Source organism: Stylophora pistillata, chromosome 6 (assembly GCF_964205215.1).
Source record: "Stylophora pistillata chromosome 6, jaStyPist1.2, whole genome shotgun sequence".
Taxonomy (NCBI): Eukaryota; Metazoa; Cnidaria; class Anthozoa; order Scleractinia; family Pocilloporidae; genus Stylophora; species Stylophora pistillata.
This window is the reverse complement of record NC_142524.1, coordinates 6,825,034-6,849,149: the sequence shown is the minus strand read 5'-3', so window position 1 is coordinate 6,849,149 and position 24,116 is coordinate 6,825,034. Positions and strand designations below refer to the sequence as shown.

General features: G+C 40.1%; 3 protein-coding genes across 3 annotated transcripts; 2 read left to right on the top strand and 1 right to left on the bottom strand.

The window, feature by feature from the left end:
• Window positions 1-25: 25 nt before the first annotated feature.
• On the top strand, window positions 26-12,672 carry LOC148727991 (uncharacterized). The gene is made up of 4 exons (XM_088762754.1): window positions 26-108; window positions 630-1,453; window positions 11,595-12,429; window positions 12,536-12,672. The coding sequence occupies exons 2-3, from the start codon at window positions 658-660 to the stop codon at window positions 12,167-12,169; spliced, it is 1,371 nt and encodes a 456-aa protein (XP_088618880.1). The 5' UTR covers window positions 26-108; window positions 630-657; the 3' UTR covers window positions 12,170-12,429; window positions 12,536-12,672.
• A 952-nt stretch (window positions 12,673-13,624) lies between these two features.
• Window positions 13,625-14,539, bottom strand: LOC148727990 (uncharacterized). The gene has a single exon (XM_088762752.1). The coding sequence runs from the start codon at window positions 14,517-14,519 to the stop codon at window positions 13,626-13,628; it is 894 nt and encodes a 297-aa protein (XP_088618878.1). The 5' UTR covers window positions 14,520-14,539; the 3' UTR covers window position 13,625.
• An 854-nt stretch (window positions 14,540-15,393) lies between these two features.
• LOC148727989 (uncharacterized) lies at window positions 15,394-18,355 on the top strand. Its single transcript, XM_088724900.1, has one exon. The coding sequence runs from the start codon at window positions 15,394-15,396 to the stop codon at window positions 16,186-16,188; it is 795 nt and encodes a 264-aa protein (XP_088581026.1). The 3' UTR covers window positions 16,189-18,355.
• Window positions 18,356-24,116: the final 5,761 nt, after the last annotated feature.

Below are 24,116 nucleotides of genomic sequence, written 5' to 3'. Positions count from 1 at the left end.
ATTTGCTCCGTTCCCGTTCTAACCTGGTAAATCCGCCATATTGATGGGTGTAGTTCAATTTTGTTACCTTTTGAGTTGTCGTTTATTTGATTCCTGTGGAACTATATGGTATGTAATCTTAGTCATCCTACCCTAGCTCCGTACTAGTTGTCCTGGCGTAGGCAATTTAACCAAATGAATGGATAATTAATTCATCGAACACAATTGCATTCAATTCACTTTATTTCGTTAAATCATGGTTCGATTAAATTAAAAGCTGCAAATTGTTTTTGAACATAAGAGTTTGTTACATAAGTGGATCAAAGGTTGAATTTGTAAGTTTTGCATGTTTAGAAAACCAGAATAAATTATTTTAAGCCGAATGCGAACTTTTATCTTCGGTTTTGTTCACTATACTTTCCGTGTATGAGTGGAAAATGTTGCGCAAACAGATTTCTATCTTTTGTCAAAATAACATGCCAATTTTGAAAAGAGAGTTCAACGGGAGAAAATAAGGGAAATAAAAGAAACATATTTTTATCCCCAAACTTAATACAGTCCAAGGTTTGAATAAAAAATGATGTCAACTAGTAGCAATTAGATTGTCTTTATCTATGTTACCTGACTATGTTCAATTTCTTGTCTTGAAGTTTGTGAAAAAAGGCAAGCAGAGTGAAAATGAGGCAGAGCAAAAGAAAGAATGAACTCCGATGTGCCAATACTGAAGACTGCTTTCCCTCAAAAAGAAATAAGACAACACATTTTGGAACTCCCAGAGATGAAAGGCCCTACAAATGTACACAATGTGAGAAGAGCTTCAAAATTCACAAAGGGTTAAAGCAACACAACAGGGTTCATAGCAATGAGAAACCTTATCAATGTACACAGTGTGAGAAGAGCTTCAAGCATCAACGCACATTACATGAACACGCCAGGGTTCACAGTGGTGAGAAACCTTACAAATGTACTCATTGTGACAAAACATTTAATTATTCAACAAATTTGCGAAGACACCTCAGAGTTCACAGTGGTGAGAAACCTTACAAATGTACTCATTGTGAGAAAACATTTAATGATCCAGGAAATTTGCAAAAACACTTCAGAGTTCACAGTGGTGAGAAACCTTACAAATGTACTCATTGTGACAAAACATTTAAACTAACAGGACATTTGCAAACACACCTCAGAGTTCACAGTGGTGAGAAACCTTATAAATGTACTCATTGTGACAAAAAATTTAATCGAGCAGGAAATTTGCAAAGACACCTCAGAGTTCACAGTGGTGAGAAACCTTACAAATGTACTCAGTGCGACAAAACATTTAATGATGCAGGAAATTTGCAAAAACACCTCAGAGTTCACAGTGGTCAGAAACCTTACAAATGTACTCATTGTGACAAAACATTTAAACAAGCAGGACATTTGCAAAGACACCTCAGAGTTCACAGTGGTGAGAAACCTTACAAATGTGCTCATTGTGATATATGCTATACTGGAAAGTGGAGCCTGACAGTGCATAACAGATCATACCATGGGAATTGGCCTCACAAGTGCAGCTATTGCAGCAAAGGGTTTGAGGATCGGAGGAGCTTAAAGAAACACAAGTGTAGACAACTATCTTTAGATAGAGAGAAATTCACTTGTTGGATGTGTGGTGAATTTTGTCACAATTGTTGTGGCATACTTCACCACATGTATGAACACGGTATGAAAAAAGAGTAAACTGATGTTTAGTTAATTATTTTGGGGCACACGGGTTAATTAAGCTTGTGGTCTCTTCTGGTAAGTCCAACACTTGGATAATGTGTTTTGAAGAATGTGGTGGTTTACCTTTGCACAGAGACAGAGAACTCAGAATTGATATAAATGATTTTATATGGCCACACTGACACACAACATTTCTATTTGAGTGTTAAGAATTATTTCACAAGAGAGCAAATTTAAGGTGGCTTAAGTACCAGTTTCCTTGCACAAGGAGCAGGCCACATGTGAGAGAAACACAGAAAGGAGGCATGAGATTTAAAAGACAAAAATTTCAAACAAATATGGTGGCACAAGGCTTTTTCAGTCTATGCAACTTCTCTCTTATTTTGTAAGGTGTTTGGCTACCAGAGTGAATTTGATGTATTCAACAGCCACTTCTGTATAGGAGACAGAAACCAAGAGAAAGAAGACAATTCTCAGTGACACAAAGGTTGCTCCGCATCTGAATGAAAAATCCAATTGATACAAAGTCTCATTCATTCAAGCCTCAGTAGATAGCATAAAAAATATCACACACTGGGCTTGACATTAACTTTTCAACTTACTGGCCTAGTGACTAGGCTAGTGACATCTTAGATGTTTTTAGATGTTATGACAATTTAAGCCAAACTGGCTAGTAGAAATTGAGAACCACTTGCTTGAATTGAACCACTGAATTTCTACTAGTCTGTGGTTAGTGGGCTACCGTTAGTGTTGAGCCGTGACACAAATAATATGCTTGAAATGTTCAAATTGATATGGGAAAAATTAAGTCAAGTTTAATCTTTAATCCTTATTGCTTTAAGAATAACCAACCCAGGACTAATGCATTTGATTTACTTAAATGACCATTGTTACAGTTACAATTTTATAATCATTGTCTTGTTGCAGTTACAATTTTAATTGTTGTTGCTTTTGGAATAACCAACCCGGGACTAATGGGTTTGATTTTCTTGAATAACCATTGTCTTGTTACAGATACAATAATTGTCAGGGGTAGTTATTTTGTTTTGTTATTGATGAATTTGTGTATGTGAGTGAGGAATTACCCTCTGTAGGGAGGCATTTGAAAATGTTTTGGGTTTAGTTTGGTTACATGAAAACAATAAATAATTTACTTGAAAAAAGTTATTACATGGTTTGACCATTTTGCAGGTTGTTAGCAATAGAAAAGTACACAATCATGACTGTAAAAGGATATGCAGCTTTTTGGTAATTTTATTTAGTTATCTCAGATCAAGGAAAATAAACTTTGTGTCTCGAACATGTGCTTTGTCTCTTCACTGCGCATGCGCTGGACCATTGCGTAAGCTTAGCTAATGTAACATCTCCATCCTAAGAAAGGCTAAAAACGGAAATCTAAGTTTCTAACAGAAAGTAACAGCCAAACAAAAAAAAGGGAAAGAAAACAGAAACAACAAAAATAACAATAAAAACAGAGTTTATATGTGTTTCTCTGAGTGTTTCTTCATCAGTGTTCAGACAGCAAAAAAAAGCTTATAAGTCTAGTCTAGATGGCTCCTTTACAATGTGGCCACTCCTTGTTGTCATAGGCAACTTGTCACTGCCTTGGTTGGAAGATAACGGTGACTTGGCAGGCGCCTGAGGTAATTCTGACGATGACGTCTGAAGAGGTAAGGGCTTTGTCTCATGGCTGTACTCTCCTGGTTGCTAATAACCTGTTCTCCACAGGTTGTTGGTGTTTTCTGGAAAGTTAAAAGCTTTAGCTGGACTTTGTTGCGTCTTGGCTTAGACCCACCCGTTGTCTTGACTATGTAAGACCTTGGTTTACTGGTCTCTTCCTTTACCTCTGCGGGAATCCATTCCTTGGTCTGTGGTTGGAACACGACTGCTTGCTCGCCTTGATTTAGTCGTCGAAGCATATGTGTCCCTTGGCGGTCGTAATGGTTCTCTGGGTGTCCTGTCGATTTTGTAGTTGCTCTCTGCGGCTATCAAAAGCTTGTGAACGTTGGAGATGGCCACTGCGTGGCAGTTGTGTACGGTAAGCTCTACGGTTCAACAGCAGAGAAGGTGACGGTTGGTTCCTGTCTACGGGTGTGGTCCGGTATGTCAGCAATGCTAAGTATGGATCTTCTTCCGAGGCTTGTGCTTTTCGTAGAAGGTTCTTTACTTTCTGGACTGACCACTCTACGAAGCCGTTGCTTTGTGAATACAGTGGCGAGCTTGTCACATGGTCAATGCCCCACTGCTTGCAAAAGGCTGTAAATTCTTGACTGTTGTGCTGTGGGCCATTATCAGATATCAAGGTTTCTGGTACCCGATTTTATGCAAATATTGACTTGAGATGGTTAATGAGAGTAGTAGATGTAGTGGAGCTCAGCTTTCTTACGATGGGGTACTTGCTGTAATAATCTGTTACCAACAGATATTGGGCGCCTTGGAAGTCGAACAAATCGGTGGCAAGTTTCTGCCAAGGAAAACTGGGTACAAAGTGAGGGTGTAAGGGTTCCTTTGGCTGGCGTTTAGAAAACTGTATGCAAGTGGCGCAGTTGAAAGCAATTTCATTAATATCCTTTGAGATACCTGGCCAAAAAACACAGTCTCTAGCTTTCAAGTTACACTTTTCTGCCCCCAGATGGCCTTGGTGAATAATCTGAAGTAACTGAGGACGCATGTTGCTTGGAATCAGAAGACGATGTCCCTTCAAGATGAGGCCATTTTCAACACTTTGATCTTCTCTGAAGTTCCAAAACTCTTTCAGGTTAGCAAGACATTCGTTTGGATATTCAGGCCACCCTTGATGAATGACATCCTTCAAATGGCTGAGCACAGTATCTTGAGTTGTGTGGTTTCGTATTTCATCCAGTTTAGCTGGGCTAGCGGGCAAGGTGTGGCTAATGCCATCAACTTCAAGTAGCAGTGTTTCTGAGTCTTCTTCGGGGGATTCCATGCAGCAGACTCTGGATAGGGCATCTGCTACAACGTTTGTTTTGCCTTGAATGTACTTAATTTCCACGTTGTATTTGGAGATCTTCAGGAGGAGCCTCTGGAGGCGTAGTGATGCACTGGGTATGCTCTTCTTCCATATGCTTTCAAGCCGTTTGTGGTCTGTTTCTACAACCACTTGCTTACCAAAGACGTAGTGGCTGAATCGCTCTAAGGACCAACGGGCAGCTAAAAATTCTCTTTCAATGTTGCTGTATCTGGATTCTGTATCGCTGAGTGATCGGCTTGCATAGCACACCGGTTTACTGTCTTATATGAGTACACACCCAATTCCTTTTAAGCTTGCATCTGATTGAATCACATTGTCTTTTTCTGGATCATAATAGGCCAGCACTGGTGCCTCGGTGATTATTTGTTTGAGACTTTGAAATGCTTTGTGATGCTCTGGTTGCCATCTATACGAAGGGTGTGCCTTTCTTCATCAGCTGCCTCGATCAGGGGCTCTGAGGTCTGGGCCATGATCGTGGAGAATCTGTTCAGGTAGTTGACCATCCCCATGAAGGTCTGCAATTCGGCTAGATTCTGTAGGGAAGGCATGTCTCTGATAGCCTTAATCTTGAGATCATCAGCTCTTAGACCATCTGAAGTCCACGTAAATCCAAAAAGGGATGTTTGGTCTACTTTAAACCGAAACTTATCCGGGTTGAATCGTATGTTGTTCTCCCGTGCTGTGTCAAGGACATTCAGTATGTCCTGATCGTGCTCTGCTTCGCTCTTGCCGTAAACAAAGGTATCGTCTGCAATACCACTCAGGCCATCGAGGTTTCCAAACACTTTGTCGTACATTTTCTCTTGGAACACGTCTCCACTGCAGGTAAGTCCGAAAGGTAGCCTCTTCCATTTGTATTTGCCCCATGGAGTACTGAAAGTGCAAAGTTTGCTGCTCTCGTCGTCCAGTTCAACTTGCCAGAATCCGCTTCGGGCATCGAGGATACTAAAGTGGGAGGCGCCACTTACCGTGGGTATCACATCATCTATGGTTCTCACATAGTAAGGGGTGCGCTGAATGGCTTTATTGAGGTCACGGGGTCTACGCATAAGCGGATCGTGCCGTTGGGCTTTCTTATGACCACTGTTGAATTGATCCATGGTGTATACTCATCATGTATTTCTACTAAAATGTCTGCCTGTGTTAGCCGTAGAAGTTCTTCTCGGTAGGCACTTTGCAGGTGGACTGGAATCTGCCGTGGGGGATGTTTTACTGGAGGAATATACGACTTAGTTTCTATATGGTATAGGGGGCCAGGGAAACTGCCAAGTCCAGTAAAGACATCTTGATACTCTTTCAGAAGGTATTCTTTCGTCAGAGGGAAAGGATGTGGCTTACCACGTGCGTCGAATAGTTTAAAGGACTGACTGGTTGATTTGCTGCTACTTTCAACGTCGACGGCCCAATTAAGTTTCAGAAGATTCAGACTTTGGGCTGAAATGTTACCAATGATGGGAGGCCCATGGACATCTACAACTTCCGCCTGGATTATTTTGGGTTTTGGGTTGCTAGGGCCCTTTACGTAAACTCGGCAGGAGCCCAAGCTCGGGATTTCAGTTCCACCATATGCTGTTAGCTTGGTGATAGGTTTCTGTAGATAATCCTAGGAGCAAGTTGATTGTATAAGGATGTGGGTATGATGTTGGTTTCTGCAACAGAGTCTATCTTACATGGGACGGATGTCTGTTTCCCTGCTGGGCTCAGTGATAGGAAGACTTCCAAAAGGGCTTTCTCTCTAGAAGAGATGGCATGGACACTACTGGTCAAGGGTGTTACACCAATTGGGCCCAGAAATATGTGATCATTAGGGTTTGGTACGGACTCGCTTGCACTATTACTTGTAGCTTCAATGTCATGCACATCTCTCTTTTTTAACTTTGATAGGCAGACCTTAGCTAGGTGTCCTACTTTATGACAATAATGGCATGTGGCATTCTTCGCTGGACACTGATCTCTGGAATGAGGACCCAAGCCGCCATTCCTGCAAGCCTGGGATTTACCTTAGCCAGTGTTTTGTCGCTGATTTTTGAGGCCTTGGTATCCTTTAGGCGCATTGATGGAGTTTATTTAGGTATTTATTAACTGAAGCTGTTTTTTTGCTGACTCTTCTGACTTGGCCATCCCACTAGCTGCGTTAAACGTGAGAGCATTTCCAACCTTGAAGCAGTCCTTACGTATACGGTCAGATTTAATACCCAGCACAAAAAAAATCTCTAAGGAAACGATGGTTGTGTTCGACTGGATAGTTGGCTTCCTTCACAAGAATTCTTAGTTTCGCAATAAATTCCTCAAGAGAGAGAGTACCTTGTAGAAGGTTATAAAGCTCCCACGCTGCTATTAACTCATTTTAGTTTGGTTTCAAATCTTTCCCAGTAGTTGTCCAGCTTTTTCTGCTCGTCTGCAGACAGATCCCAGCTGTTGAACAATTCGATACCTTGCTCTCCCGACCAGTACAACAGATGTTTACACTTGATTTCCTCGTCAATTTTAGCCATCGGCCCATCGCATCTTTGTTTCCACATTTTGAACCGGTTGTATAGGTTTTCGTCTGTACTCCAGTCAATTGACGGGCCTTTGTCGCCAGGTCTTCTCCACGGGTGATGGGTAACGGGTAGCGGGTAACGGGTAACGGGTAGCGGGTGACGGGTGACGGGTAACGGGTAACGGGTAACGGGTAACGGGTGGCGAATGACGGGTAGCGGGTGGCGGGTAACGGGTACCGGGTGACGGGTAACGGGTAGCGGGTGGCGGGTAACGGGTAACGGGTAGCGGGTGGTTAGGGTTAGGGTGATTGAAGTAAGAAACGCGTGGTGTTACGTAATGTGTTCAGGGAACTCCCCGCTGTGAAAACAGTTCAAAGGTCACGGCCAGGTAGAAATACTTTCGACAGTCGCGCGGATTTCAAGAAGAATATTTAGGTCCATTTGAGAGATTCCACTGTCATTAAACGGAATAAACTGAGACATCTTGATGACTTCAAACTACGAGGTAAGTCTATTTAGAGTCAACTGTAAAGAAATTAAAATTATATTGTATTTCGTGGTCGCAATTGTAAGCTCTTGAAAATCACCTTCTTTAAAGTTGTAGTTTGCTTTTGAAAATCACCTTCTTTAAAGGACACCTTTAAAGCTCTAGAAGTTACTTATTCTCCTTGTAGCAACGTGATTTTTATATTTCATAGGTTAAACGTTATTGTCTCAGGGACACTTGTGATATTGCAATTTATAGTGTTTTATAATTAAGTCACAATAATTAACGAATAACTCTCGGTGTTCGTTATCATGAGCTAATTTTCCTCGATCAACTGTTACAGTTACAAAAACGTTTTTGCTGTTTAAGGTCACGTTAGAAGTTAAAGAAGATACATTTGCTTTTTTTCACCTGTTACCCGTCACACGTGACCCGTCACCCGCTGCCCGCCACCCGGTGCCCGATGCCCGCCACCCGCTGCCCGCCACCCGCTGCCCGCCACCCGGTGCCCGATGCCCGCCACCCGTTACCCGCCGCCCGCCACCCGTCTGGCTGCCAGGAGGCTTCGTAGGGCGAGTAGTCCTTCCATTGCACCAAATATTCTACCTAATTAAATGAAAGGTAAAAAAGGCCCGTGCTGATTTCAGGTAAACACTGAATTTAGTAAAAAAATATATCAACCAAGCGAGCACGTTCGAAAACAGGCACTACAACCAAACACTTACCGTTCCTTTTCTTTCCCGTCTTTCAACGAGCCTTCCAACCATCCAATAAGATGATCTTCTGCTCACAATATTTTTTGGCTGGCCGAAGTCGGCATCCGCGGATGAAATCGAATGTAACACCGAGAAGTAGCCTTTCAACGGTCTATCGCGCGACGCCATTTTGGTTTCACAACGGCTTTCCCCTTTGAGAGATGGGTCAATCACATGCTAGCTTTATTGACAGGCTAACATGTGCGCTGGCGCGTAACAGAAATAAGCACCACCCACTTTGGTTCGGAATTTCTGGCTATGGATGTACTTGACTGGAGGGTTGGACAGGTGAAAGTACCCCTGAGAAGTCATCATCAGAGTCAAGAGAAGAGTTGTTGCAAGGGGAGTGTACTCTGGTTCATGTAACTGCGAGAAGTTGGTGATGATTGGTTAGTTACATTGGGTGATTCTGTATGGTTTGTTTTTGGAAAAAATGTTGTTAAAAGTAGTTTCTATAAATGTTCTCATTAGTTGTTAGCCGAGCCAAGTCCCAAGTCTGGTGAGTCTGTAGTGTCTTGATCGATTTGGTTCGTGAGTTTTATTGTTACTTGGATCTTTCCGAGTCGCTTGGAGTACTTCTTATATAAAACTAATCAATTGGAAATCTTGTCCTATTCCAACAATTCTTTTTTCATTGTTAGCAAGTGCAAAGGATTGCAAACTCCTGTCCTTTCCCAACAATTATAATTATTACTGCATCATTACTGAAAAATTGAGGCAAGATTAAAGAAAAACTAAGCATGTTTATTCCCCCAGCGTTTTGTTGCAAAGGTGCGGACGCTTTCTGCTACCATACAAGACGTAATTCGATCTGTTCCCGCGGTAACCGCCGGTCAGGGCCAAGGGTGTATTTTCGCTGTAACTTGTCTTTTCTTTAATTCTTGTGGAACTATAAGGTACGTACTCTAATTCACTCTACCTAAGCGTCATACTAGTAGTCCTGGCGTGGGTAGTCGAACCAAATGGAGCGGATAATCAATCAAGCACAGTTGGACTCAATTCATTGACTGAGTTGGATTTCGTTCGCTCACAGTTCGATTAATTAAAAGCTGCAAACTGTTTTCGTGCATGAGAGTTTGTCACATAGTAGATCAAAGCTTGGTATGACTAACACTCTACCTGAATGGGTATAACTAAGAGCGATCTTCGCAGTAAGTTCGAATATACGACTTTCATATATTCACAAACGTTGGCTCTACATGAATGTCGCTTAAACAAATGTGTTCATCTTTAAAGAGTAACTGGATGGAATATCTTCGATAAGAATCATTTCTATCTAATATATTGTTTTAGTGTTTAGGTTATTGATGAATAGTTAACAACTATTCACCAAAGTGGAGGTGGTTAGTGGTGGATATTTACCGAGCCGCGAAGCGGCGAGGTAAATATCCACTGCTAACCACCGACGCTGAGGTGAATAGTTGTTTTAGTATATACTAAAACAGTGAGATAATATACACCAACGTCGTTAATTTGAGTGATTTCTTCGTTTGTCACGGGTGGAAACCGGGACGCCATTTTTTCCCGAGTTGCTCGGAGGTAAATAGCAAAGGATATTCGGAGTTTGATTAGCCAATCAGAGCGCGCCTTCAATGCTATCCACTGTTTTAGTATATAGTAATCCTTTTTACAGTTGTGGGCTTGGCCACCAAGCCCAGAACTGTAAAAAGCACTATTAATCTGTGTTGATGTTGTAGTTCTTGGAAAAATATCTCACATGTTTGCCACTTAGCCTCTTTTGGATCTTGATTGAATAAGTGATGACCACTCTCATCTTGAGGCTAAAATTTATAGTGGGTCCCCTATACTTTTTACGTGGAGGATGACTGAGAAATTATAAATTCTTGTGAATTGTGATTTGATTCCTTTTATTCATGAATTGTGATTAAAGATGATAATATCTTTTCATGTTCACATGAACAATTTTTTTGTTTAAACATGACCCATCAATAAAGAGCTGAGTTAAATGTGATTCATCAATCATTTTGTTTTGTGCAATGAATTTCCAACTATTTTATTGTTTTGAAAATGTATGCATTGTTCTCAAATGACTCTGGTAGGTTTTGATCAGCATTTTGACTGTACATAGACTTCATGTGGATTGATAAAAGTTATAAAACAGACCACAAGTGGTTCTTGAACAAATAAGACATGATCTCCCCTCTGGTCAAGACTACTCACTAATAAAAGTAAAGTATTTAATCAATGCGATTGTCTTGAATTTTGCACAAATATGAAAGACTTTTGAATAGTATTCGTGGTGCATGAGAAAGGTAAATATTTTTACACTACTGAGTTTTAAAAACGAGTATAGGAAACCCTCTCTATTGTAGCAAAAACGAAGATACGAAAGCCTCTTTATTTTCTTTGTATAACAAGATCTTGTTATGGTTTCATTCTGAGAATATCCAAATCCAATTTTAATTTTTAAACTTGTGGCAAAATGTGCAATACTTAATAATACAGTCCAAGGTGTAATTGACAATGATGTCAAGCTTGATTAAATCAGCTATTAAAATTTTGTTATCTTTTGACTTGTGGTTTATTTGATTCCTGTGGAACTATAAGGTATGTAATCTTATTCACCCTACTGTAGCTCGGTACTAGTTGTCCTGGCATAGGCAATTGAACCAAATTGAAAGGATAATTAATTAATCGAACACAATTGCACTCAATTCACTTTATTTCGTTAAATCATGGTTTGATTAAATTAAAAGCTGCAACTTGTTTTTGAACATAAGAGTTTGTTACATAAGTGGATCAAAGGTTGAAATTGCAAGTTTTGGATGTTTAAAAACCGGAATAAACTATTTTAAGCCAAATTGGAACTTTTATCTCTGGTTTTGTTCCCTATACTTTCCGTGAATGAGTGGAAAATATTGCACAAACACATTTCTATCTTTTGTCAAAATAACATGCCAATTTTGAAAAGAGAGTTCAACGGGAGAAAATAAGAGGAATAAAAGAAATATATTTTCATCCCCAAAACTTAATACAGTCCAAGGTTTGATAAAAAATTGATGTCAACTAGTAGCAATTGAAATGTCTTTATCTATGTTACCTGACTATGTTCAATTTCTTGTCTTGAAGTTTGTGAGAAAAGGCAAGTAGAGTGAAAATGAGGCAGAGCAAAAGAAGGAATGGACTCAGATGTGCCAATACTGACAATGAGAAACCTTATCACTGCACACAGTGTAAAAAGAGCTTCAAGCATCAACGTGGGTTAAATCAACACTGCAGGGTTCATATTGAGAAGAAACCTCATCCATGTACACCATGTGAGAAGAGTTTCAAACATAAACACTGGTTAAATCAACATGTCAGGGTTCATAGTGGTGGGAAACAATATGAATGTACTCGTTGTGGCAACACATTTCATCGAGCAGGACATTTGCAAAAACATCTCCTAGTTCACAGTGGTGAGAAACCTTACAAATGTACTCATTGTGACAAAACATTTAATCATCCATCAAATTTGCAAAGACACCTCAGAGTTCACAGTGGTGAGAAGCCTTACAAATGTACTCATTGTGACAAAACATTTCAACAAGCAGCAAATTTGCAAAGACACCTCAGAGTTCACAGTGGTGAGAAACCTTACAAATGTACTCATTGTGACAAAACATTTAATCAAGCAGTACATTTGCAAAGACACCTCAGAGTTCACAGTGGTGAGAAACCTTACAAATGTACTCATTGTGATAAGAGCTTCAAGCGTCAACGTATGTTACATCAACACACTAGGGTTCATACACCTTTGCCATAATGGCGGAAAATCGGATGGAGGTCTGAGACTGGTTATGAATAATTTCACCAAAGCGAGGCCACCGGGGCAACGCCTATTGCGTCTAACGCGAATACAAACTCTTATAATTCCTCGAGCTTTCTAACCGAAAATGACATCCCTGGAGCTTCTTTAGGAGATAGGAATCCCTCACAATTGAAGACTGAGGACTTGAGATTCTGGTTGAAGTGCAGAGGTGACACAGCAAAAGGTTTAAAGACAAAAGCAGAGCTTGTGAAAAGGTTAGTTTCGAGCACAAGATGCGAACTTCGAGATATTTTGATTGCTTGAGAGAATTGTCAATTGTGATTCCTTACACTTAAATTGACCAAATTTCTTATACTTTAGGGTCCTTGAATACATCAAGAGCGGAAAGGATAAAAACATCATTGATCCTGATCCCAACAATCTTTATTCTAAACGAAAACAACTACGCTCGGCAAACAACACAAGTTCACTCTCCACCGCTAAACGACATGTTCCCGTCAAGTTCCCTGAATCTATGTGGGGCTACTCACTTCAGAAGATGCCACTGTTTACCAGAGCGGAATTAAACAATCATATAACACGTTCTGGTAAAAAAATTGCAAACAAAAGTACAACTAGCGTGCCCACAAGTCTACGAAAAGCAAAGACTTACCTGGAGGATGAATATCTACATTACATAGAAACAAATGATGATCAACGCTTCTTTTATGTAAGAGCGACATGTTGCCACAGCTATCGTAAAAATGATACTCCCCACGAGCTAAAAGTAGCTTTATGCATTATCACTGCAAATGTAATGAAGGCGACGTGTTCCTGTGTTGCTGGAGGTGTAGGATATTGCAACCATATTCTTGCATTATTGCTAAAACTTTGCAAATTTACTATATTTGAGTGTCAAACATGATTCACAGCCTGATTATCAAATATTCCTTAGTTAACACTTAAAAACTGTGAGGGTGAAACCAGGATTCAACTAATCAGGAGCTTTGGAAAACCAGCCCTTGGTAGTATGATTATAATATATTGTAGATGCTTTCCTTGAAACTTTTCCAATTTTAGTTATGCTGTAAGTTTTTATTCTTGGGCCTTGCTGTGAGCAGAGAAGCAAATTCAATCTTTGAAACAAATACTCTAGCATTAATATTACAACTTATAAGTAATAATTTTCATACACAGGAAATACGGTTTAGTAGTATTCTAGTATTTTTCTTTCACAGATTGTAGTGCCTATTTTATTGGAATGAGAAAAGCTTTCAAAACGTTTTGTTTTAATTAAATATCAAATCTTGTTAATTGAAAGAATGATTAATGGCCCAAACCTTTTAGCTTTTTTTTACAATGAAAGCAGAGAAGTGAAACAAAAAAATGTCATTGGAATTGTACACATAATTGTATTTACAAAGACGTTTCATTTGTTGTTGCCTTGGTATCAAACTATCTTACTGTAGCCTCATAGTGTCACTACAGAGATAACACTGGGATTAGCATTACATAGCAAAGCACATACTGTCCACATCTGATTCACTAGGCCCAGCTGATTTAAAGGTACTACCCCATCCCAAATGTGGAAGTTTTTAATCTTATTTATGACCCTTTCAACATGAATTCTGAGGCTGGCTATTTCCTGGGTCTGAATAACTTCTTCTGCAGGCATTTGTTTAGAACTTCCAAGGAACGGAGGGATGTTGAGCTTCACTCCCAAGGGTAGCAAATCCTCGACTGTAAAACCTTTATCAGCTATTACCGAGTCACCTTCATCAAAGGGTAAGTCAAGAAATCCACTGCGATAGACAATTTCTCTGTCAGAGATTGACCCGGTGTAAAGTTGACTAACAAAAGTTACAGCACCACTTGGAGAAATCCCCACCAGTCCTTTGAGTGTGGTGTGATTCTTGTAACTGCTGAAGAGTTCCCCATTCAGTTGTAGGCTACTGGGCAATTGACACCTGACCTCAGTACAATCAGTTATAACTCTAGTTGATTTATACTTGGCCTTAAAATCTTCAGGCATAGATTTATCAATTACTTCTCTTGATGGCCAAATGTTGATTACACTAAGTCTCAAGTATATAAAATTTATCCAGGTTATTATTATACGACTAACTGTTGATGTTGATACGTGAAACAAATGACCCAGATGCTCCTCAGCCAAACCTTGCCTCAGCCTGCACAGTACAAGGAAGTATTCATCATTTGGCCTTAGATGTCTTGGCCTTCCTTTTTTGGTCTCCTTTATCTCTGTCTCTTGATTGTAGATCTCTGGTTGGACTTCAGACTTGGAGTAAACATAATATCGGATATTTTCTCCTTTCTCGCCGGGGTCTAGATAATTGTAGATTTCCATTAAAACAGCGTTGTTAGGAAACGAAGTGTTGAAGGACACAGCAGAGTTGTCGGCGCGAAATCTTTCAATAGAAAAAAGTCTGCTTTTTAAACATTCATTCTTCTTTGAAATGCTTTCTATTTCTCTTTGGAGCTCTCCTATTCTCATTTCATACTGTTTCACAAGCGCGACAACACTCTGATCAGTCTGAATGCATGCATCCTTCCACTCGACCAAATCAGTCTGAGTTTCGGCATCTTTTCTCTTTGCCTCATGTTCGACGTTGTTTTCATTAGATTTTACAGTTGTAATCTGGCTGTCTAGCTGTTCAATCGATTTATCATTTACGCTGCTTTCTGTGCACACCATGAATAAAGCCCTGGATGATTTATGAGTAGTTGCTTGACTAGTGAATCTTTGAGGTGGAGGCTTCCTTTTGCGCGGCGAAGTCCGCCACTGAAATACCGAAGGTACAGCATTGGTTTGAAGGCATATTTTTTCCGCAATAGTTTTCTTCACGTCATCCTTTTTAAAATGGTGCGAGCAGACCATGGTTGAGTCCAAGACTTTGAAGTTTTTTCCTTCCTCTCGACGGATTGTATGAAGCCATTGCTTTCTCGCGAGTTTTTCTCTGGGAAACTTGAAGTAAGATATTTTTGAGCTGTTTTGGTCGCGATATCCCCTAGTAGTACATAAAGGAACACAGCAGTGGCATGGCATTGTATATAACTTGAGCCTTAGCTATATTAGTAGACGATTCTTTGAGAAATAAAGCTTTTTGGATTGATAAATTGTGCCAGAAACTTTTTGACAAGCGCTCACAAGTGCACTAATCCATGCCCGGGTGGCCTCGTCCCCATGCACTAGTTTTAGTTTTCGCTCGGCCGCCGCCATTATGGCAAAGGTGTATAGTGTTGACAAACCCTACAAATGTATGCAGTGTGTGAAAACATTTAATCATTCATCAAATTTCCAAAGACACCTCCGAGTTCACAGTGGTGAGAAACCTTACAAATGTACACATTGTCACAAAACATTTCATCAATCAACAAATTTGAAAAGACACCTCAGAGTTCACAGTGGTGAGAAACCTTACAAATGTACTCATTGTGACAAAACTTTTAATCAAGCAGGACATTTGCAAAGACACCTCAGAGTTCACAGTGGTGAGAAACCTTACAAATGTACTCATTGTGATAAGAGCTTCAAGCGTCAACGTGTGTTACATCAACACACTAGGGTTCATAGTGTTGACAAACCCTACAAATGTATGCAGTGTGAGAAAACATTTAATCATTCATCAAATTTGCAAAGACACCTCCGAGTTCACAGTGGTGAGAAACCTTACAAATGTACTCATTGCGAGAAAACATTTACTGAATCAGGAAATTTGCAAAGACACCTCAGGGTTCACAGTGGTGAGAAACCTTACAAATGTACTCATTGTGACAAATGCTTTACTACAAAGTCAAACCTGACAGTGCATAACAGATCATACCATGGGAATTGGCCTCACAAGTGCAGCTATTGCAGCAAAGGGTTTGAGGATCAGAGGAGCTTAAAGAAACACAAGTGTAGACAACTATCTTTAGATAGAGAGAAATTCACTTGTTGGATGTGTGGTGAATTTTGTCATAATTGTTGTGGCTTACTTCACCACATGTATGAACACGGTATGAAAAAAGAGTAAACTGATGTTTAGTCTATTATTTTGGGGGACACGGGTTAATTAAGCATGTGGTCTCTTCTGTGTTATGTGTTTTGAAGAATGTGGTGGTTTCCTTTTGCACAGAGACATAAGAGAATTTAGAAGTGATAGAAATGATTTTATATGGCCACACTGACATGCGACATTTCTATAGCAGTGTTAATTATTTCACAAAAGAGCAAATATAAGGTGGCTTAAGTACCAGTTTCCTTATTGTGACAAAACATTTAATGGAGCAGGAACTTTGAAAAGACACCTCAGAGTTCACAGTGGGGAGAAACCTTACAAATGTACTCATTGTGACAAAACATTTAATCGAGCAGAACATTTGAAAAGACACCTCAGAGTTGACAGTGGTGAGAAACCTTACAAACGTACTCATTGTGACAAAACATTTAATCAAGAAGGAAGTTTGAAAATACACCTCAGAGTTCACAGTGGTGAGAAACCTTACAAGTGTTCTCATTGTGACAAATACTTTACTGAAAAGTCAAACCTGACAGTGCATAACAGATCATACCATGGGAACTGGCCTCACAAGTGCAGCTATTGCAGCAAAGGGTTTAAGGATCAGAGGAGCTTAAAGAGACATAAGTGTAGACAACTATCTTCAGACAGAGAGAAATTCACGTGTTGGATGTGTGGTGAATTTTGTCACAATTGTTGTGGCATACTTCACCATATGTATGAGCATGGTATGAAAAAAGAGTAAAGTGATATTTTTTTAATCATTCTGGAGCAAAAGTGTTATTGAGGGTTGATATCTCTTCCGGTTAAGTCCAGCCCTTGCATAACCTTGATAATGTGTGCTGAAAAATCTGGTGCTTTACTCTTAGTTTGGAACTGAGAAGTAAATAATCATGTTGCATTTGACTTTGTTGTTATTTTATTACAGTAACTGTACTTAGATCAAAGCATTTTTAGTAGTAATACTATAATTTAGCATATATATGATGTTCATGTTTTCTTCAACTGCTTAGTTTAGTCACTGTTGAATAGTTAATCATAAGCAATATTTCTGAGGTGTGGAATTTTACCATGTACTGAGTGACTGCATGTTTTGCCTAAATTCCTTTCTCTTTTTAATGATGATTGTAAATTCACTCACTGTTTGCATGCTACTCTTTTAGGTCTTGCTGAATTTCTAAATTCAAAACTTGCTTGTATCTGTTTCAACTATCAACTCTATTATCACCTCAAACTAATATTATTTGTTTTTCTTTTTTTGGTATAAACAAATCAGATCATGTTTCTGTAGGATCAGTCAATATGTTGGTCAAGAGTCGGTGGATACTCCACCAACAGGTCGGTCAACATTCAATCAACACTTGGTCAATAGTCAGCTGATACTTAGTTTTACACTTCATTAATATTCAGTTGATACTTGGTCGATACTCAGTTAAGACTGAGTTGATAGTCGGTCAATGTAACCATGGAGATTATCAACATCAAAACTGAGTTGAGAAAGATGAAGTCGAGTTTAACCTGTAGTCCTGTAATTGCCTACGGAATAACCAGACCAGGGCTACTGGGTTTTGATTTACTGGTACTTAAAAAAGAATTGTGTTGTTACAGTTGCCATCAAGGTAAAGTATCCATACTATGGTGGTTATTTGTGTTTTTTCATTGTTGAATTAGTTTAGTTAAGTGAGGAATACCTTCTGCAGGGGTGGATTTGAAAATGTTCAGTTTCTTGTTTTAAGATAAATGACATGGGACTTCAAGCTCTGTGTAAGTGAATAATATCGTAAAGCTGTGCATGGGAGTTTATAGACTATGAGCAGTCCCCCTTTTCAGCTAAATCTGTTATGTGAATAAAAGAAAAGTCAATGAAAAAAAAAGTGATGTTGGTGCACTGAGGGGAATTCTTGGAGTGATGCCAATGTACCCTGGTAGCTCCACAAGGGAGGTGCTTGAGGGCTCTGTAACTCTGTCAATAATAAAGCAAATAAACTTCAACCTCTATATAGTGTTGTTTGTGTTACTTTCGTTTTGTTCTTTGATAGCAATTTTAGGCCATTTGGTTGAGTTTTAGCTGAGCTCGACTCATCACTGTAATGCCTGCACTAAGAAGAGTTAGAATGGGATGAGAACTCTGCTAATGCTCAATGAAATGGCTCGAAAATCATTACCAAAGAACAAAAATAACGCAAACAACAGTATCTGAAGGCTAAAGTTTATTTGCTTAAAGTCACAACAACCCAGTTTGGGGTAACTGCGTCTTTATAAGACCATACGTGATGCTTCACAGAACAGGAGGGGTAAATAGAGGCGAGAGAAAAAAAATTCACAGTATAACATTGATTCCTCACTGATCGTGAAGGGAATACTTACTAAAATTGCACCAGTTTGCTTATACTTGCCGGGTGTGGCATGGAATTTCCACTGCGGTATTTATTTGTCATATACAAGTCCATCACTCACTTATTATTTACGGAGTTACAGAGATGTGTCGAAAACGAAGACCTAACACCTAACACCAACTGGTCTAAAACGAACACCCACTGGTCTAAAACAAAGACCCACTGGTCTAAAACGAAGACCCACGGGTCTAAAACGAAGACCCACTGGTCTAAAACGAAGACCCACTGGTCTTAAAGAAAGACCCACTGGTCTAAAACGAAGACCCACGGGTCTAAAACGAAGACCCACTGGTCTAAAACGAAGACCCACTGGTCTAAAACAAAGACCCATTGTTTTAAAAACCATTTTTTTTCAAGGAAAGGCTATATACTAAGCTAAATGCTCTCATTTCTGTGGGGCATAACTCAAATTGTTATCTCAGCGTGCGACTGACTTGACAATTACGTTATCTCAGTTGGTACAACACATGTCAAATTGTGTAATGTAATTAAATTCCAAGAATATAGCAATATACGTTTTAGTGACGATTTTGGTATATTTTGTCGTCACAAATATTCTGTTTTTCAAATGCATATTGAGCAAATTACGATGAGGCAACTTCATTACTTTGCTACACTGTCTGTATCAGATAAAGGTGCAAAGGTGAACTGTGCGTGAATGGCTAACTTATTCACCACAGGCTACAAGGATGATCTCGCACCACTAGTGGCCAAAATAGCAAAACTACCGCTAGTGGCCAAAATGGCAAAAGTGCAACTAGTGGCTAGAATGGCAAAACGGTGACCTGTGGCCAAAATGGCAAAATTGCCACCAGTGGGTAAAATGGCAAAACTGCCAGTAGTGGCCAAAATGGCAAAAACTGCCGCTAATGGCTAAAATGGCAAAACTGCCACCAGTGGTCAAAATGGCAAAACTGCCACTAGTGGCTGAAATAGAAAAACTGCCACTAGTGGCCAAAATGGCAAAAGTGCAATTAGTGGCTAAAATGGCAAAACAGTCACCTGTGGCCAAAATGGCAAAACTGCCACTAGTGGCTAAAGTGGCAAAACACTCACTTGTGGCCAAAATGGCAAAACTACCACTAGTGGCCAAAATGGCAAAACTGTCACTAATGGCCAAATGGTAAAATTGCCACTAGTAATTAAAGTGGAAAAATTGCCACTATTGGCTAAAAGGGCAAAACTGCCACTAGTGGCCAAAATGGTAAAACTGCCAGTAGTGGCAAAATTGGGAAAACTACCACTAGTTTCTAACATGGATGGCAAAACTGCCACTAGTGTCTAACATGGATGGCAAAACTGCTACTAGTGTCTAACATGGATGGCAAAACTGCCACTAGTGGCGAAATTGGCAAAACTGCCAGCAGTGCTGGAGTTGGCAAAACTGCTGTGACTAGTAGCGAAAATAGCAAAAGTGCAACTAGTGGCTAAAATGGCAAAACAGTCACGCATGCCCAAAATGGTAAAACTGCCACTAGTGGCCAACATTGCAAAACTACCAGTGGTGGTTAAAATGGCTAAACTTCCATTAGTGGCCAAAATGATAAAACTGCCACAAGTGGCTAAAATGGCAAAACTGCCACAAGTGGCTAAAATGGCAATTTGATTTTTTGAATTAAACCTCTAAATTATTCTCTGAACATTCCAATATGATTACGATGAGACACAAGTTTGGGCCAGAAAAATTTCATTTAATTGTAGAATATTAAAATCCCCCTGGGATGGGGGGGAGGGAAACAAAAACAAGGATACAACGAAGAGGCTAACGAAAGCGACAACTAGCACGGGCGAGATAACCACGTGCAACGAACGAAACTTGATCGTGCTAGATTGTGGTTGCGTAATAACACTAACAATAATTAACCAATTTGATTTTTGGAATCAAACCTCTAAATTATTCTCTAAACCTTACAATATGATTACGATGAGACACACGTTTGGGCCAGAAAAATTTCATGTAAATGTAGAATAGTAAATCCCCAAATTAGTATGTTAAAAAAAGGGCCAAAACGGGATGAAAAGAAAACACTAATGAAAATTAGAAACAATAAAGAAAGGAAAAAATAAAAAGAGGGTTATGGTATATGCATTAAAGAGCGAGGTGGCCATAACATCCGCGACACGGGTGCGCGTGGCCACAGGCAAAGACAGGTAAAGTTTATAAGCGTCTGAGCGCCAGTCCCCGTGCAGCTTGATGAGGTGGTCAGGAACCCCTGACTGACACGCGTGTGTGACGCCGCCTCGGCGGAGACTATGCGGGGAGAGATTCGTGGCATCTAAGCCGACGGCCGTGATGGTTTCTTTGAGAAAGCTGGAGAAAAGGGAGAATGTGACGGGCTGAAACATGTGCCCCCGAGGTACGCAGAAAAACGGCGAGTTGGCATCAGCTGACACCCATTGGAAATTAATGATAAAACTGCCACAAGTGGCTAAAATGGCAAAACTGGCAGTAGTAGCCAAAATGACAAAGACTGCTGCTAATGGCTAAAATGGCAAAACTGCCACCAGTGGTCAAAATGGCAAAACTGCGACTAGTGGCTGTGATGGAAAAACTGCCACTAGTGGCTAAAATGGCAAAAACTGCCACTAGTGGCTGAAATGGCAAAACTACCACCCAGTGGCCAGAATAACAAAACTGGAAGCAGTGGCAAAATTGGCAAAACTGCCACTCATGGCTTAAATGACAAAACTGCCACAAGTGGCCAAGGTGGCAAAACTGCCACTAGTGGCCAAAATGGAAAAACTGCCACTAGTGACTGAAATGGCAAAACTGCCACTACTGGCCAAAATGGCAAAAACTGCCACTAGTGGCTGAAATGGCAAAACTACCTCCCAGTGGCCAGAATGGCAAAACGACAGCAGTGGACAAATTGGCAAAACTGCCAGCCATGGTTTAAATGACAAAACTGCCACAAGTGGCCAAAATGGCAAAACTGCCACTAGTGGCCAAAATGGAAAAACTGCCACTAGTGACTACAGTAGGAAAATTACAAATAGTGGCCAAAATGGCAAAACAGCCACAAGTGGCCAAAATGGCAAAACTGCCACTAGTGGCTAAAATGGCAAAACTGCTACTAGTGGCCAAAATGGCAAAACTGTCACTAGTGACTAAAACGGGAAAACTGCCACAAGTCATCAAAATGGCAAAACTGGCACTAGTAGCTAAAATGGGAAAACTGCCACAAGTGGCCAAAATGGCAAAACTGCCACTAGTGGCTAACATGGAAAAACTGCCACAAGTGGCCAAAATAGCAAAACTGGCACTAGTGGCTAACATGGAAAAACTGCCACAAGTGGCCAAAATGGCAAAACTGTCAGTAGCGGCTAAAATGGGGAAACTGCCACTAGTGGCCAAAATGGCAAAACTGCCACTAGTGGCTAAAATGGCAAAAGTGTCACTTGTGGCTAAAATGGGAAAAACTGCTACAAGTGGCCAAAATTGCAAAACTGCCATTAGTGGCTAAAACGGGAAAACAGCCACTTGTGGCCAAAATGGTAAAACTGCCAGTAGGGGCCAAAGTGGCAAAATTGGCAATGGTGGCGAAATGGCAAAACTGCCCCTTGTTGGGAATTGGGGAAAACTGCTACTAGTGGATAAGATGGCCAAAGTTGCAAAAGTGCATTTTTGCGCTGGTGTAGCTGGCTATTGCATTTAAAAGAGGAATCAGTTGATGTGTACTTTATTCATTCTCATTTCTGGACCGCTCTCAGGTCAATGGCCTTTCGTTAGGTGCGTAATATTGAGTGATTTCTGGTGCCCTTCTCCGAGGTGCCCTTCAACCCGCCGACTGGATGTTCCTTTCCATAGTGGATCTGTACAACCTGGCAATAAGTATGTGAGTATTCATCAACGGTCGCAGTTGTGTGTTATGCTGAATTGTAACTTTCGGCTCTTTGGGGAAATGTGTAGATGCAAAAGTTTAAACAAATGACGATATCACGAGCTCGTTATATGTCGATGTGAGCTGTTTGCGCTTCTCTCCGCCTTTTCACGATACAGATATTCTTGGCTAAGTGTCCCTGGTGTGCAATACGCTCTGAATTTTGTTGAGCTATACTGTCAAATTCTGTGTAGAATTGCGCGCCATCTTTTCAGCCGAGATAAGACGGAAATCAATTTGTATAGGTAATCACATGATTTCGAGTGCAATTTAGAATAAATAAGCACGAGTAAATGTTTTCAAAGACTAACAAAATTGCATGAGCCCGTAGGGCGAGTGCAATTTGTGGTCTTTGAAAAAATTTATAAGTGCTTATTTATTCCAAATTGCACGAGAAAATCATGTGATTATCTATTAATAATATACATGAAAAAATATGAGGCAGCTTCTCATAACTACGCAGAAGAAGAGCGCGCGCATCACGTGCAAAAATAATTTATTCAAACCATGAAAGTGACATTGACCTTCACATTGACCTTCACATTGATATTGACCAATCATTCTGACCAATCAGAATGTCTGGTTTGTTTCTTTCTTTGCACTGAATTAACTCTCTTCTGCACTGAATTAACGCTCTTCTGCATTGAATTAACTGAAAACTGCATTCATCTTCAGCAATCAGAACTGAGAAATTTTTTCATGTATATTATTATGACTGAAACACTCGCGTTTTCCCGCCCGCACCAGGTAGGCAATTCGTGTGGGAGAGGGAAGGGTGCGTAATATGTTGCTTGTCAGTTTGCATCGCTGCCATTTCTATAGTTTTAGTTTTACGATACTCTGAATTGAAATAACGAGTATGGTTCTAACAAAACAAAGCCCAAATACCTTGGAATTTAATACACAGTTGATAGATTAATTTTGTAGTACTTGAACAATCAATACTTGTTGGGCAGATGTATAGGAACCGTTTTATTTTATGCAAACCGAAGACCAAAATTATGAAATGGTTCCATTTAAGACTCGAATGACATTCCTTCTGTGAATTGAATTGTTTGTCGATTTATTCTGTCAGTGAAATGAGGGGCGAGAGCATCGGTACCATCTCAGGCTCTGGAGTTCCCATAGAAACCAATACACTTTAACTGGTTCTCTTGCTTGGGGAATGGCGGCCCTCCTGTTTACGTCACGTTACCATGGCATCAAGAATAGCCAGGCTCATGTTGCATTTTCTTGACAGGTTAGATTTGCTGGCAGCACTTCCTGTCTCTTACGATGTTTAAGTGTCACGCAAGTCACTTCGGTCACGCCTACTCTAAACAAAGTAAGCTGATTTTTTTTGAACAGAGAAATGTTTGAAGTAAATTTGAGTGCAGAACGGATTGTGCACAAGCTGTAAGTTCATGTTTTAACGGTTGAGGAATTTTGGTGGACTGCACACGCGATGCGATCGTTGCAGCAGCCTTTATTCGATTGCTTTGTACAGTTTTAGTGGTTGACAGCTGATATAAGGAAATAGAGGACTGGAAGAGTGTATGCATGGGCTAGTCAATAGGTTTCAAAGACGCTATTTTCGGCTAAAAAGGAGAAGGCGAACAAACGATAATTATTTGCCGCAGCAAAACGAGATGGCTTTGAAATCAGCAGTTTCCTTGTGTGAGATGAA

Excerpts from the sequence above, each read along its gene's own strand:
- LOC148727991 (XM_088762754.1), top strand. The coding sequence starts at position 658 with ATGAGGCAGAGCAAAAGAAAGAATGAACTCCGATGTGCCAATACTGAA. Across the intron at positions 1,454-11,594 it reads GAAACCTTACAAATGTGCTC|AGTGTAAAAAGAGCTTCAAG; the intron begins ATTGTGATATAT and ends ATCACTGCACAC.
- LOC148727989 (XM_088724900.1), top strand. The coding sequence starts at position 15,394 with ATGGCAAAGGTGTATAGTGTTGACAAACCCTACAAATGTATGCAGTGT.
- LOC148727990 (XM_088762752.1), bottom strand. The coding sequence starts at position 14,519 with ATGGAAATCTACAATTATCTAGACCCCGGCGAGAAAGGAGAAAATATC.